The 16,557-nt window shown below is 38.6% G+C and overlaps 1 protein-coding gene across 1 annotated transcript; it reads left to right on the forward strand.

The window, feature by feature from the left end:
* The first annotated feature begins 12,780 nt into the window (after positions 1 to 12,780).
* PRR32 (proline rich 32) lies at positions 12,781 to 14,781 on the forward strand. Its single transcript, XM_026520664.4, has 2 exons — positions 12,781 to 12,915; positions 13,774 to 14,781. Exons 1-2 carry the CDS (start codon positions 12,896 to 12,898, stop codon positions 14,657 to 14,659), a joined length of 906 nt encoding a protein of 301 aa, XP_026376449.2. The 5' UTR covers positions 12,781 to 12,895; the 3' UTR covers positions 14,660 to 14,781.
* Positions 14,782 to 16,557: the final 1,776 nt, after the last annotated feature.

A 16,557-nucleotide genomic window follows, 5' to 3' on the forward strand; every position in this document is an offset into this window, starting at 1 on the left:
GTTCCCTGACTTACAAGTGTGGAAGGCCTTTATCAGCATGGTTTGCAACTCTCAAGATTTTGGTTATAGCCCTAATAATGGTGTACCTTGCATTAGTTCACATTCCCAAAAGATTTCATAAGATGCTTACTGTTTACCTCAGTAATAATCTTGCATAATCTTTTTTAGTATGTTTAACTTTCTAAACAGTAGATGTTTATGAATTTTTGTTTGCTGTCACTGCTTCTGGGTTCTAAACTTTAGATAAAATGTCTATAGAATGTTTTAGTAACAACAAACCAACCAGCACTGAGGTACTTAATATTTCAACCCTTTAAATCTTTGACAGGTAGATGGAATATGTTTATGCTTATATTAATGCACATATTAAGTTCACAGGGATAAAATATAATGCCACATTTGCTTAATAACTTCTCTTTACACCTTTAAGTTTTAAAGACCCTATAGCATCAGTTTTCCTTTTACAGAAATTTCCTTATATGGTAGTATATTCTGTTATGTTGCCATGAAATGAATTTATATTTAAACTGTATTACATTTCTAAAAATCTCATCTCTAAGTTAACTTTGTACTGTAATTTTTTTTATAACAGAATGTTGAGTACCATCAACTGTGAATTCACCTAAGCCATGAGGGAAAATGATTTTGTAGATGTATCATATCTTAGTTTGGGTTTAGAAGACAGTGGAATCTAAAATGTAGCTTCAGGGAGCTCCTGGGTGGCTCAGTTGGAAGAGCCTGTGACACTTGATCTCAGGGTCATGAATTCAAACCCCTCACTGGGTGTAGAGATTACTAAAATAAATAAATAAATAAATAAATAAATAAATAAATAAATAATGTAAATAAAATGTAGCTTCTATTAGCAAATAATAAGGTGTGGAAGAGAAAAACTTTTCCTGCACCCCTCAAGAGTCTTCTGGCTGATGTAAGAATTAAATTGACATGAGAGAGATTAACAGTAGAGAATCAAATTTAATTACATTACATACGTATGGGGAATCCACATAAACATGAGAGTTTCCCAAGACAGGTAAAATGAGGTATAGACATTCTGAACTAAGGAGAAAGGGAAGGGTCTGGGACCTCAAAGGGAAGGAAAGCAATTCATTGGAAGATGAAAAAGAGTAAGTTTTTGGCAAACAAGTGTTTTCTGGGCTACACAGAAACAGTTGGACATTGAGAGGAATTTTAACAGATTTTGCTAAATTCTTGCCTACCACCCTTAGTTCTTATTATAATGTAGTTATCTATGGTGATAGCTCTTTTCCTGGAGCAGGTACTTTATCTAAATTCTTTTAAGCAGTTAGTGGGAAAGTCAGTTTCTTCCTGAATCTTGATTATTTTCACCTTGAAATATCTGCAAACTGAAATGGCACATTTTAGGGCAACTGGTTCTGATCCCCTACACTGGTTAGTGATATAATGAATACTAAGAACTTTTTATTGGCAATTCCAAATCTCTTTCCTATGAGTGATCCAAAGCACAAGACTAAACAAATATAATTAGGTTTTGCTGCATAAAGTTATTATTTGTTTAAATGTTGTAATCCTCTTACTAAATATAATCTGTAATTTAATTTGGTGACAAGCAGTAAATATTGAAAAGGAGGCTGAGCTTTCATCAAATCTATCTGGTGTGTACCCCTCCCTTTTATGGTTTTTATATTTGCATAATTAAAACTTTCTTTCCCTTGCTGTTTTCTCAAGTCCAATGAAATCATGGTGAAATTTTCTTGAAAATACAGGGTGGAGAGGGCAAGAAATCAATTTTTTTTTGTTATTTTAATCTCATGGAAGCCAAACAATGGTGCAATATGATGCACAGTAAACACATAGGAATATAAATACCCAGAGACCCTTGGGAAAGTTTTTCAGGGTCCTTCACAACAGAGCTAAAAGGACCCAAACGTAATAATAAAGGTGATTTTTTTTCTCTAGTATAAAAATAAAGTCTGATGAATTTAGCAAAAGCAGGAACTACTGCTTTCATTTACTGCTATAAATGTTGCATAAAATAAAAATCAGACTGGTGAGAGACCAAGCAACACTGGGAGAAGCAGGAGAACTTGAGTTTAGTAGGAGAACTTGAGTTTATTTTCCGCAGGCAGACCCAGAGGAGCTGGAGCTTGAAATTCTTAGCCTGGAGCAGTGGGAATTACAGAGGTTTTATAGGGGAGTGCAAAGGGTCAGGTTTCAAGGGCTATGCTGACTGCTGGTAGGTGGGTTTAAACTGGTGGGGGGCTGCCTTAGGCGGAAAGCCTGTTTACGGAAGCAGAAAAGGCTGGTTATCTCTCGCTCTTTCTAGTAACTTTCTATCTACTGGGGCCGGCCCGCCTGGGACTGCTCTGGGTAATTTTCCTCTTCATTATAATATAAAGGGGTCGTCATGAGGAGATTTTGAAGTGAATTGCAAGCCATTGTCAGCACTGAATAGAGAAAAGACATTATTAGTTCTTTCTCTGGAGCAGTTGGAGAAGTTCCCAATAGCCATTACAGAGCTCTGGGACCAAGCAATCCAGGAACTAGACATTCCATATATAATGTTAGCTGGAGCTCCCTGGAGAGTGCTTGAGTCTCACCACATGCCTTCAGTCCAAAATAATCTGACCAGTTAAAAATACATAAAACAGAGTCAAAACATACAAATTTACCCAGAGGTATATAAAAATGAGGTAGCTACATAGAGTAAAAACAAAGGGAATATCTGATTTTGAAGCCAGGCTTTGGTAACAATTTTCTATGTGGCTCTGGTCAAAGGCCAAAGGTGGGTGGGGGGGGGAAGTCTGTGGTAATTATTTGAGTTAATTCCACTGGAAAAACAGCTTTTTCTTAATTTCTAAGACACTGAGGCAGGTGTTTTAGCATGTTTCAGGCCCAAATAGTCTGGATATCATTTTAGATCTTGGAGATAATATTCTTTGTTGTTTGAAAATATGTTATTTTTAGTGAAGTGATGTTAAGTTAAAAAATCGAACGATATAGAAAGATTCAAGAATGAAAATTAAAATCCCCCTTAAAGTCTATTTGTAGTAGTTCTTATGAATAGATTTAATTTGAGAACTTTTTTTTTCCTATTCAAATCCTTTTCATCCTTTGAAGTAGAACTGCAGTTTTGCCTCTCCTGAGAAATCCTCTGTGATTAGATTGCTTAGTTTCCACCCGTCTTTGCCTTTGATTAATTTTAAGGAAAAAAATGTAAACATTCTACAATTAGACATTTATTTAATATAACTTATTTTTATTTCCCCAAATGAATGTAAGTTCCTCAAGCCAAAATATATTTTTATCTCATATATAGTGGCTTACATAGTATTGATAATACAGGAGACATCTGATTAGTCAGTAATTGTTGACTTGCCTTATACTACCCATTTCCATCTTAGGGATTTATAAAAGGATGAAAAAATTAAGAATCTAAATGTTTTAACAAGGTTCAAAATTTCCATGAGATTTGGGAGCAATTTCATCAATTTACATTAAATGATGCACATTTAAAACTATGCTTGGTTGGGGTGCCTGTGTGGTTCAGTGGGTTAAGCATCTGCCTTCAGCTCAGGTCATGATCCCAGGGTCCTGGGATCAAGCCCCACATCCGGCTTCCCTCCTCAGTGAGGAGTCTGCTTCTGTCTCTCCCTCTGCCTGCTGCTCCCACTACTTGCTCTTTTTCTCTGTGTGTCAAATAAATTAATTAAATTTAAAAAATTTAAAAAATAATAAAACTGTGCTTCATTAAATAAAACATAAGTTTTAAAACTTTTTGATCTCGGGCTAAAACTGAATGGAACAAGAGTTCATCCACCTGATACACAGTAAGCAAATAAAAACTGACACTGAGCTTTTGCAGTGAAAGAAGATAAGCTATTTATTTGTGTGGTGCCACCCAGGAGAATGAGGGGGGTAAGGGCGGTGTGGGAGGGATAATTCTCTAAAGTTCCAAACTCTCTGATGGTTTGCAAGTGAGGGTTTTTAAGGGCAAAATTTGGGACAGGGATCTACTGAGTAGGTGAATGCCATTAATTGGAGGCCCATGAAGTCATGCTAGCAGGTGCTCTGGTGCTGCTTCATCTGGTTCCCTGGAGGTCTTTTCCATTTCAAGAGACTTGCAATTTGAAAAAATACCTTTATTCTTTATGTTACAGATTTCATTAAGTATATCTGATGATTATATCTTTAGGGTGGTGCTGATTAACTACTTGTAAGCTAGTGGGGTTGCATTCCTACAGGTTCCTTAACTGGCCCAATATGATCTCTAGTGTTTATTCTTTCATCTGAACAGACAAGATGGATGCTAGCTTCAGGACCACTTTACACTCTTTTTTTTTTTAAGATTTTAAAAAAATTAAGTAATCTTTGATGTAGGAAAGACATTAGGGTTTGAAGCCAACGGCCAAGAAAGAATTCTTGAGTTGTCTTTGGTGCAAAAAAGTGGTTTTATTAAAGCACAGTGTACAGGAACCACGGGCAGAAAGAGCTGCACTGGGGTCATGAGGAGTGACCCATTATATACTTTCAAGTTGGGAGGGGTAGGGAGAGTGTAAGTCTCTAAGGAATTTTGGAAGCAAGGTTTCCAAGACCTTGAGAGGGGTAGCTATTGGTGGGAAAAAGTCATTTATTACTGTCTAATAAAACCTTAGTCATGGGGGCGCCTGGGTGGCTCAGTCATTAAGCGTCTGCCTTTGGCTTAGGGCGTGGTCCCGGAGTTCTGGGATGGAGCCCTGCATCAGGCTCCTCCACTGGGAGCCTGCTTCTTCCTCTCCCACTCCCCCTGCTTGTGTTCCCTCTCTCGCTGGCTGTCTCTCTCTCTGTCAAATAAATAAATAAATCTTTAAAAAAATAAAAAAATAAAATAAAACCTTAGTCATGAGACCCTTCAGATGTATATTGGTAGGCCATATGCTTGAGGGATGATTGCCAGCACATATCTTGGGTGGTAGAGATAAAGGAAGTTTCCAAAGAAATTTTTATATGTTAAAGTAGACTTACAGGATCCTGGGGGTTGGGCTAAGGTTGCTTTTGCCCTTAGCAAAGTAGTAACATCCAGGCAGTTGAGTCCCTAGAGGAATGTCACTCTGCCTGTTTTAAGGACTTGTCCATCAACTGTACGTAGTAAGGAAATTTAATAATTTTTCTTCTGCCTTTGTTTCCCACATCAATCTCTACACCCAGTGTGGGGCTCAAATCCACAACCCTGAGATTAAAAGTCTCAGGCTCGGGGAGGGGGGTGGGGGAATGGGATAGGCTGGTGATGGGTAGTAAGGAAGGCACGTATTGCATGGTGCACTGGGTGTTATACACAACTAATGAATCATAGAGCCTTACATCGGAAACCGGGGATGTACTGTATGGTGACTAACATAATATAATAAAAAATCATTAAAAAAAAAGTCTCAGGCTCTACATACTGAGCCAGCCAGGTGCCCCATGGGCCATTTTACACTCTTAAAAATTATTCAGAACTCCACAATGAATTTTTGTTTAGGGAGGTTACATCTATCAATATTTATCACATTATAAACTAAAACTGAGAGTATTTTATTTTATTTTTTTTATGTTTTTTTATTACATTATGTTAGTCACCATACAGTACAACCCTGGTTTCTGATGCAAGGTTCGATGATTCATTAGTTGTGTATAACACCCAGTGCACCATGCAATATGTGCCCTCCTTACTACCCATCACCAGTCTATCCCATTCCCCCACCCCCCTCCCCTCTGAAGCCCTCAGTTTGTTTCTCAGAGTCCATAGTCTCCCATACAAGCACATATGCATTAGTCATCGAAGCAGTGACATCTCATATCATGTAGCCTCTGGAAAACTCTACTATATACTTTTAAGAGAGTAAGAATGAAAAAAGCAAATAATGTCTTCATAAAATAGTGAAAATATTTTGAATTTGTGGACTCCCCAAAAAGATCTTGTTAACTCTAGTTTTCCCCAGACCACACTTTCAGAATTGCTGCTCTAGATGAACTAAACTCAACACATCTGTTCAAAAGTAATCATATTTGGAGGTTTATGGAACAACAAGAACTGAGGCATTGGTTATCATCAAAAAGTTTTATGTTTTAGTGCTCCCATATCTGGTCTGTAGGTTAGATCTGGAGAATAAGAGTGCCCACCAGAAGGCTGAGTTCATCCCCAGAAGGCTAGACTTCAAGGCCATAAGACCATCTAGTCAGTATTTCTCTGTTGTGATCTGAAGACCACTACATAAGAATCAGTAAATATTTCAACTGCAGATAACTGGATACCACTACAATCATTTAAATGAGAATCTTGGAGGTGGACCCCAGGAACCTGCTATTTTAATAAGATCCCCAAATGAATCTGTTACTCAGTAAAATTTGGGAACCACAGACATAAATAAATGTATAGGTTACCTGAAATAGTGCAATAGCCCATATCACCCCTTGCTCTGGTTTGGCCATATGCAGAATGACCCAGTGCCTCTAGAAGGGTTCATCACTTTGGTTCAGATATTACTAGAGGATTGTTGAGACTTTGGTATCTGAGTAGGATTCCTGTTATCTGCTAATAATCTTCCAAGAGGCACTTTCCCATTGTCAAGCCCATAGTCTGATCTTTTCTTCTGATGAATTCTTCCCCTAAATAAACACACATATCAATTCATTACTCTAAAAATGAAAAGTCGAAGATCTGAAACACTTCAAAAATAAAGGTAAATAAATGACTCCACAGCGCTTGTAATTATCCAGGACCTCTGAACAAGCATAACAACATAGGAACACAACATAATTCAGACAAGAATTAAGAATGATCTCTCTGGATGGACTTTATTATTATTTTCATTTTGAGTTTCATGAGAAAATTTTCTTGAACACTGAATTACAGTCAGTCTATTAAAATGTTACCACTTTCTTCAGCATTATTTATTTGACCACTTGAGAGGGATCGGGTAAGGGGGTTACAACCGGAATGGGAAAAACTATTTTTTTCTCTAACGTAGCAAAATGAGAATCAATCAAATCTTCACTATCAGGAAGCCAAAGCAACCTTCTTTTTTTTTTTTCAGGCTTTTCATTCTAATCATAGCAGGAGCTTTCAGTGAAACACAAGACTTCCTGCTGTGAAACACAAGATTCCAAAACCTAATTAAATATATAGTCAAATACAAAAATGCAGACTCTTTATTTAACGGAGCTACTGCATTAAATACCACAATGGGTGAGATATATGTAGCACCAATTGAAAAATTTAAATTATTTACACCATGGGGCTTTTTAAATAGTGTAGCTAATCCTCCCCACCTTAATGATTCAGGAAATGAAAAGAGGCCTTACGTGTAGGTGGAATAGGTGACCACCCACACAGCACTATTTAAAATGTGCCCTAAAGTCCTCTTGCCGCTGAAATATCACCCACTGTTCCATTAGCCTAATATATGTAAAGTGATTTACAGATTGCAAAGTAGTTTCACATAATTATCATATTTAAATTTCTCAACTGCCCTGAAATAGCTTAAGAGAGGTATCATCATCCTCATTTCACATATAAGGAAACTGAGTCTAATATGTATAAGACAAGGGATTATATTTTAATCACCTAGTATATAACAGTCACTTTTCATACATGATTTAATATAATTCTCTCTATAAACCCACTTTACAAATGAGGAGAGTGAGCTTCAGGAGAAGTTAAGAAACCTGCCCAAGGTCACAAAAGTGATAAGTTGCAAAGCTGAGACTTTAAACCAGGTCAGTGTTCCTCTGATTCCAGAACCAAAACTTTTTTTTTTTAGATTTATTTATTTATTTATTTGACAGAGAGAGGCAGTGAGAGAGGGAACACAAGCAGGGGGAGTGGGAGAGGGAGAAGCAGGGTCCCAGTGGAGCAGGGAGCCTGATGCAGGGCTGGATCCCAGGACCCTGGGATCATGCCCTGAGCCGAAGGCAGACACTTAACGACTGAGCCACCCAGGCGCCCCTAGAACCAAAGCTCTTAACAACTTTGCACATGTGATTCATCTTAACAAAGTTTGATAAAATGTTTTCAACACGGATATACAGTGTCTTAATTATGAGCAAGAAGTAACTACTCTAAAAGAGTTTTTGTTTTTCAAACCAAGTGCTCAAGAAATTAAGTATGCCTTCATCTCTTGTTTTTCAAACCAAGTGCTCAAGAAATTAAGTATGCCTTCATCTCTTTTGCTTACCAATTGATTCTAACACGGGGAATATACATATATGTATATGTCATCATTATAGATTATGGTCTAATGGGCTACAGTAAACTAACATTTTTCATTAAGTTTCCTTGTTTTACGTATTTGTCTTTGTTTGTATCTTAATTTATAATACATACCAATGTGAACATAAAATACATTACTTTTATTTTTAAATTAATACATCTCTCTAATTCAGAAATATATTCTCCAGAATTATCATTAATAGCTCACTCAGACAACTCAACCTTACTCCCCATTTCACCCAACACACACACACACACACACACACACACACACACACACACAAATAGTTAACTCTAAGTTCTTTCAGTTGCTCCAATACTGGAAGGTGGATGACCTAACCACAATTATAGGCTCAGTTGCATCTTAGTGCCATGGAAAAACTATGAGGCATCCTATATCTGCAGCTCAAGAGTTCAACATTAATTTAAGCTTAATATTGGTAATATTTGGCACATATTAAAATTAGTTTGCTAGTAATGATCACTCAGTGCTGTGTTATGGCTAATTTATTTTTTCTGTCACCAACCCAGTTGCTCCATGCAGGGTTTTAATCCTTACCATCTTGCCATAGTATCATCAAACACCTAATCTTCACCTGCTGCATCCCTGCATAGGCAGGCATTTTGGGAAGCATTGCAGCTTGGATGATTTCTTTATTGCAAAACTATCTCAGGATGAGTCAGTGAGTCCATGAATTAAATAAACTAAACTCAGATCTGGTACACATGTTTTGATATGAACCACTTATGTCATTCACCAAAAGCTACAATTAGGAAGCCATGCAGTTAAATGGAAGAAATACTGGCTTTGGTGTCAGATTGGCTGTATCTGAATATTGTCTGCCATTTACTAGCTGTAGGGACTCAGGGGAAAAAACAAATAAACTTCTTCAACTCTCTTTATTATCATCTATAAAATAGGTGTAATAATAACAACTGCCCTAAAAGTTTTCTGTGAATATTAAATGAGACAAAATATATTAGATGTCTGGTACAGAGTAAGTGGTAAAAAAAAAAAAAACTCGGTTTCCTTTTTTTCTTTCTTTTTTCTCATCTGGTTTGCCCTACTGCTGCTTACTTTCCAGTTCTCACTCTCAGGAGACCAAGAAAAAAATGGAGTGATAGATGTTCAAGGAACTGATAGCTTCTGATTTATACAAAGAAATAACCTGTTTTGGAGTAACTGCCATAAATACCTGATTTGAAACTAAAATTTAAAAAAATCTGGAGAAAAGAACTTGAGAAAATCAATGACAGTCTGTTGAACTTCATACAAATAGGTCCAACAGTGAGGCATATGCAAGTGCTGGTGGTGAAATAACCGTACTCTCACCTGTTCATCCTCATCACTTACCACACAGGGTTTTCAGGACAGCTGGTGGCAGAGAGGATAGGAGTACTGCCTATAGTTGTGCAACTGAATAATGCTGTCTGACCCATTCTAGGATAATATCATGCTTTCATTAATCTTATGCTTTTTTAATATGCTGAATTAAATAGCAACAGACCCTTGAAAATATCTGGTCTACCTTTGAGAAGTACTTTTCGATATTCTAAACTTGCAGAGCTTTCCATAAGAATAGCTACATTGCATTTCGAAAGTGAGTTAAGTATGGAATTTTTTGACAACATTCCCACAGAGATCAGCATGACAATCTCCTCATCACTTTCTGATTAGCCTGATGGAAACAGAGAAAGCCATTCCCTGGATTCTTTTTCTAAGTAAAAGAGAAAGAATACATTTTAAATGAAACTTTGCTTGTACACACACACACATCTGCAAAATTTCTTTGAAAAAAAAAAACCCAACAGCATGATTTGGCAGTAAAACCATATTTTTAATAACGTCGTAATTATTCTGCAAAAGTAAATACATCTTTCTATGGTCCTTATTTAGCATTTCAATAAAGTCTTCAAAACCTTTTGAGAGATACGTCATATCCAGAGCTGTGTCATGAAATGAGAGGCCATGGGTAATGAAAGGCATTTATAGCTTAGCTGCTTTCACAACTGAGCTACTTTTTGGCAAATCCTCAACTTCCATTACCCATTTTTCCCTCTCCAAAGCAGTCACACAAAGAAACAAACAAAAAAGGCATACATTTTACTACTTCATTTTCAGAGCTCAATGAATAATTGAGGTAGCCCAACTGCTTTTTTTTTAAAAAAGGTAGGTTTTGAGATGATTCTAGTTTTTCCTTTATAAAATGTGAGTGCCTTCAAATATTACCTGATTCGGACAACATGACTAATTTTCTCATTGATCTTGCTATCTCTAGAAGGTCCAATTGGCTCTTTATATTTCCATTTCTGGCAAATAGGAGCCCTAGATGGGATTAAAAATCTGAACTAAAAAAATTCCACATTTTTCCTTCATTCCTACCTCCATACATATTTTGACCATTTCCTCTTTTGCCATGTAAATCACATTGATCCTTCCATGTGAAATATTTCACAGCTACTTTAACCTAAAATTATAGTTCCTTCTTCTGAATTTCAATTGCAGTGTTAGTTTACACCACGCAGAGATTTGTCTGTATTTATTCTTTTTTATACCAACCTCCAATTCTTTTATAGGTGTTATTTTGTCTCCCCAGAAAGTTTGAATATTCGTTGAAGTCTCCATTAATTGCATATTTAACCTTTTGATATAAGGCACACTGAACCGAATAGTCAATTCAGGAAGCATTCAATAAACAGTCATCGCACAAAAACTAACAAGTTACAAGGCAAAATCTGAGCTAGTATCCATAAATTAAAATACGTATTATGGTTTTGGAAAATTCTCTGGTGCCATTGGTTTTCTCACTGTGCCCAGATATTTGGTGTCTATATTATACTTCACTCTTATGTAATCCAATTAATATATTTTTACTAAACAGGCATTTCTAGGTAAACCAGCCCATGATTGCAATAGTTTGATAGGCATAAAAGGGTTTCCTGGGGATTCCTTGCCATTATTCACGAAAAAAAGGCATAAACTATGTAAATATGACTTACCACCTATTAGGCATTAGTCCAAGTTGATTTATCCCTCTGACACAGCAAGTGTTAAGAAAGCTTTAATGCTCCACCACAATTATATCGCTAATGACAATTTTTTGTATGTAAAAGAGTAAGGAAATAAAAAACTGAAGAAAAATATCAACGAAGCTGGGGAATCAAGAAATTTCTTAACAGTGAACCATGCTAGGGAAGTGAACAGATTCTTTTGGGAGAAATGTTGGAAACATGCTGCTTTCATCTTTCAACAAGATTAAAAACAATAACACACACACACACACACACACACACAAAACTCAAAAAACAAAACCTCAATACTGTACAGACCAGGACAAGACACCCTGGCAGGAAGATGTGGACTTAGACACACAAAAGGTTATTTCTATCATGAATTGTGTTGCTTCTCAGCACTGACCATTCCTTTGCATTATTATTTTATATCCTCTGCGCACACACACACATTCCATATATAAATTGAAACACATCGTATTTGAGCCTGTAATCTTTAAGAAAAAATATATATAACCACCAAAATATAACAGCATAGTCTGATATTGGAAATAAAAGATTTTAAGGTTTTCAAGGTATAGTCCGAAATGCACAAATCTCAGATAAATTTAAGGAAGTGAGCCAAGTTTAGGCTTTATCTTAGAGCAAGATTAGTAATTTTAGATGAGGGGATGGCCATTGTAATTTTAGAGCAATCAATCTGCACATCAATGGCAGAAAATAAAAGCTGGGGAAGTGTACTTGTTTAAAGTGGAGAAGGAGGACGAAATTGAGGCTGCAAGAACAGAAAGTGCCTTATGCGAAGAAGTTACAGAGTGAAATCTGAGCTAATATTCATAAATTTATTGTATCTGTTATGCCTTTTATTTCATCTCCCACTTGTAGAGAAGTTTACAGAGTTTCATTATGGGAAAAATGTATATTTACAGAGCTCTATTACAGGCATACACACACACAGATGCACACATGAACACCAACATACAGAACTAATAAACTAGAAGGTAGAAAAAAAACACAAATTAAGGGGCTAAAAAATAAAAGCCAATATGATTTTTCAGGTAATTTTTTATAATGCTATTTTTGTTTCATCTTCACAAGAGAGACTCAGATTGAAAACAAATTGAACCCCACAAACTTCTGTTCTCCACCAAGTACGCATCTTCAAAACTGAAATTTTAAGTTGCAAGACTAGGCATGGTATAGTGCTCAAGGTTTGTATTTCCAAACTCAAGGAAGAAACATGGTAACTACCTTTCCTAACGAAAACTTCAGAAATAACTCTTAATAAAGTACCATGCCTCCATGATTCTTCTAAGATCTTGAAATGGTTTGTCTTTCCATCTGGCCTGCAACAGTGTTAATTTAGCGAATGCCCTTACCATCCATCTACTACTATGCAAAAAGGAGTCCTACATTTAGCTTCAAAGGAGTGTCACAGATTTATCCCCTCCCCCTCCTCACTCCTTTTCTCCCTCCCTTCCCTAGCAACTGGTAACCTCAGAAAGAGAACTCCAAATCTAGAAAGAAGCAGTTGGTCCCTGGCTTCATTCGAGTTGCCAAGCTGCTTTAAGGCAGAAGCACAAGTCCTCCCTCCAGACTGAATTGGCCTACGTGGGCGTTCAGCTGGTTTTCTCCATCACCTCAGGAAGGTTTTCCCCATCAACTTTCTTCATGGCTTGTATTGAAAACGTGTAAGTACAAAACTGAATAGAACTGTTTTATTTTGAAGACAAAAGGCAGTTTGAATTGTTTTCCAGTGTAACTGGGACAGGGACGAGTGGGTTGGAGAGATTGCAGGAGGGGATCACAGACAAAACCTTGCAGGACACAAACTCAGGTACTAAAAATACTGGATTTAAGGGCAGCGATTCTTAAATGTAATTTTGAAACAAAAGTTGCAAATCCTTAGTCTAAATAGTTGGGGTTAAACTTGAGGAAATTCGTTCTCTAGGGTGTGGTACGGGTCGAATGAAAGAAAATTTTAACAAAATTCGGTTGCAAATGTTGAATGATGCTTCAGAGAGACAAACTGGAGTGTTTGTTAACACAAATAACCTTTCTTTTACTTCTGTGGAGGAGAAAAAAAAAGTCTTTCCTCACAAGACTTTCCAGAACACTCCTGCCAGAATCTGAATACTGGGCTTTAGTGGATCCTAGGTCCTACGCCTGGTGGGGGGCGGGGAGTGGGGGGTAGGAACTGCAAGGAGCTGCTGTTCTCTGTGGCAATTCTATGGCAAGCCTGCGCGTGCAGCCTCTAAGGAAGATCTCCGGGTCTTCTCTTCCTTGCTGCCTTCAGGAGGTGGGTAAATGGGGAATGGGGTGGAGCCACAAGAAAGCCAGAAAGGGAAATCGGGTAGTCTGTTTAAAGAAGCCACCTGGTACGGTGAACGTGGGCTAAAAAAGTGCTTGCTGACTACACGTGGGAGGAGGAGATAGGCTCTCCCTTTCCCGTGGTATATTCCAGCGAGTTTAATCAATCACATATTTCAGATACTCTCAGATCACTGCATTTCCATGTTTATTAATTTATTTATTTCTATTTTTGCAAGGCTTGGTGGGCATGCCCCTTCACTCAATGGAGTAGTTGCAGATGAGCGTGGGTTACAGGAGCCGCGCCCCGACGACATGTGCATCCAGTGTCCGAGTTCCACGCCAAAAAGTGATGCGGAGACTTGGGGCCACCATCGCGTCCTGCTGAGACCTCCCCTCAATGTGCTGACTGACCTGGCGGTAGAGCAGCTGGAGCGCCCCTCCGAGACCGAGACCGTAGGAGCCTGCATTCCTGTCGACAGTCCAAGTGCTCACAAACACCCCTATGCGCCACCACCTGCTGTTGCGGAAGAGTCCCTGGCAACAGCAGAAGTAAATAGCTCTGAGGGGTTGGCAGGCTGGAGGCTTAGGGGACAGGATTCTATTAATGTGTCCCAGGAATTCTCTGGCAGCCCTCCCGCACTGATGATAGGGGGGCCAAGGGTCAGCAGTGGGGGCACCGAGAGAGGTGGCAATAATGCAAGGCTATACATGGCTTTGCCACGAGGTCAGGGGTTCTTTCCATCCAGAGGTCCACAAGTAAGAGGCCCCCCACATATCCCCACCGTTAGATCAGGGGTAATGATGGAGCTGCTTCCAGGAAATACAAGAATGGCCGGCAAGGAAAGGCTGGCTCATGTTTCTTTCCCACCCCGAGGCCCCCGGCACCCCGTGGAGAATTGGCCAAGGCCTCTCCCCTTGTCTTCCAGTACTCCCAGTTTACCGTCTCGCTCTCCTGTTCATTGCTTTATACCTCCTCGACCTCCAAGTTTCAGTCCATTTCTTGCTATGCCTATTGCTTTTGCTCCACCCCCGATATTTGGACCACCACTACCTTCTTACTTTGCCAATTTTCCTTCCTGGGGCATGCCTTCTCCTGCGCCCTCAAACAGAGAGAACAACTGATGACAAAAAAGGGAGGAGAATAAAGGGTTGGGGGAAGAGGTGAAAATTACTCATTTATGTTTTTATATTTGAAACCCCCTACCCTCTTAGCGCTTTGCTTAGCACTAATGTGCCTTACATGTTTGGAGATTCAATAAAGATTCTAAAGTTTAAGATATTGTGAATTATTTTTTTAAAATGCCATCCTGGGAGCTTAAACCTTAGCTTTTGTTTTCTAACTTTAAAGAAATTAAAGCAGTAATGTGCTTGTACTTTCTAAGTAGCTTAGTTGAATCCCTAGCCTTGGCTTGCAGCTGTGTGACTGGGGGAGAGTCAATTGGGTTCTTGCTAGGCCAAATCTAGGGTGGGGACTTCCTACCTACCCAAGGCTATAGGAGTTGCTCAGAGCGGGGCACCTGGGTGGCTCAGTCGTTAAGCGTCTGCCTTGGGCTCAAGGCGTGAACCCAGAGTCCTGGGATCGAGCCCCATGTCAGGCTCCTTTGCTGGGAGCCTGCTTCCTCCTCTCCCACTCCCCCTGCCTGTGTTGTCTCTCTCTCTGTCAAATAAATAAATAAAATCTTTAAAAAAAAATGAGTTGCTCAGAGCAGGATGGGAAAATTAAAATAAGGTTCATAATGTACACCAAAGTTTAGATTATAGAGAAAAATGCACGAAGAGTAAGAATAGGATGAGACCAGTGAGAGTACTAGCCAACAGTTAACAGCCAGTTAGAGGCAGAACCAGGCTGAAAGGTGAGGAAAGAAAAGGGGCTGGGGAGGGATGCCTGGGTGGCTCAGTTGGTTAAGCCTTGACTCTTGATTTGGAATCAGGTCGTGATCTCAGGGGTAAGATGGACCCCCAGAACCGTGCTGGGCATGGAACCTGCATAAGATTCTCTCCCTCTGCACCCTCACTCTCTCCCTCTTATTAAAAAAGGGAGTGCAGGGGAGATAGGAGAGTTGTAGATCATTGCTTCAAACACGAACTAGTTTGCCCCTCAACAATACACTGTTACTAAGAACATGCTAATGATGTACTATACAGTGGCTAACTGAACATAATAAAAATAGTAATAATAAAATGCTACTGAAAAAAAAACATGGTATATACAGAGCTGGCTTTATAAAAGTCTAGGACAAGGTGGAACAGGACTGGTCCCTTCACCTGTTGCCTGAACACAGGGCTACTATCCACTCAGAACTTTTAAACACTAAAGAAAATATTTTACTCACATAGAATTATTTTCTCAGATACTGCTGTGTTTGTACTCTACAAAGTGATGCAATGCCCTGTTACAATGATGATTCTGAGAGATTATCACAATGCCTGTGTAGGAGCTTTTTCAAATTCAAGTGACAGATACAGGCACAGCACACAGTGGAAAGATGGTCATTCTAACCACTGCACAACTCAATTCACTATATAGTAGAATGCCCTAAAACAAAGTGCCACGACATATGAACAACCACTAAATTAGAAATGTCTTTAGCGAATGATTCTTCAAATAAGCATTTTTCATGTCCAGAGCTGATGGTGTAGGTGATGTAAGCAGTTAAAGGCTGACAAAACCTGTAGATCCAAAAGACACCTCGCCTATAAACAAAACCATGAATGTGTTTTAGCACCAATAACAGGTTTGTTGCTACTCTGACAAAGAGGACACATGGATCCATAAAGTTTCTTTTTCTCCATTTATTTAATAATAGATTGTTCTAAATTTACAGGTGGTAGTGCAGGGCTTAGAAGGAGCATCTGGATAGTGCTTGCTAAAATTCCCCTCACTCTGTGTATGGCCTAAGGCTGGCACAATTCCATCAATTTATTGTGGGCTGAGCAGAAGTATTCAGCAAATCATTTGACAGCTGCTCACTATGAGGTGGTTTAGTCCCAGCGTACCAAACACTTACTGAATTTTCAGC

The sequence above is a fragment of the Ursus arctos genome, chromosome X (assembly GCF_023065955.2).
Source record: "Ursus arctos isolate Adak ecotype North America chromosome X, UrsArc2.0, whole genome shotgun sequence".
Classification (NCBI taxonomy): domain Eukaryota; kingdom Metazoa; phylum Chordata; class Mammalia; order Carnivora; family Ursidae; genus Ursus; species Ursus arctos.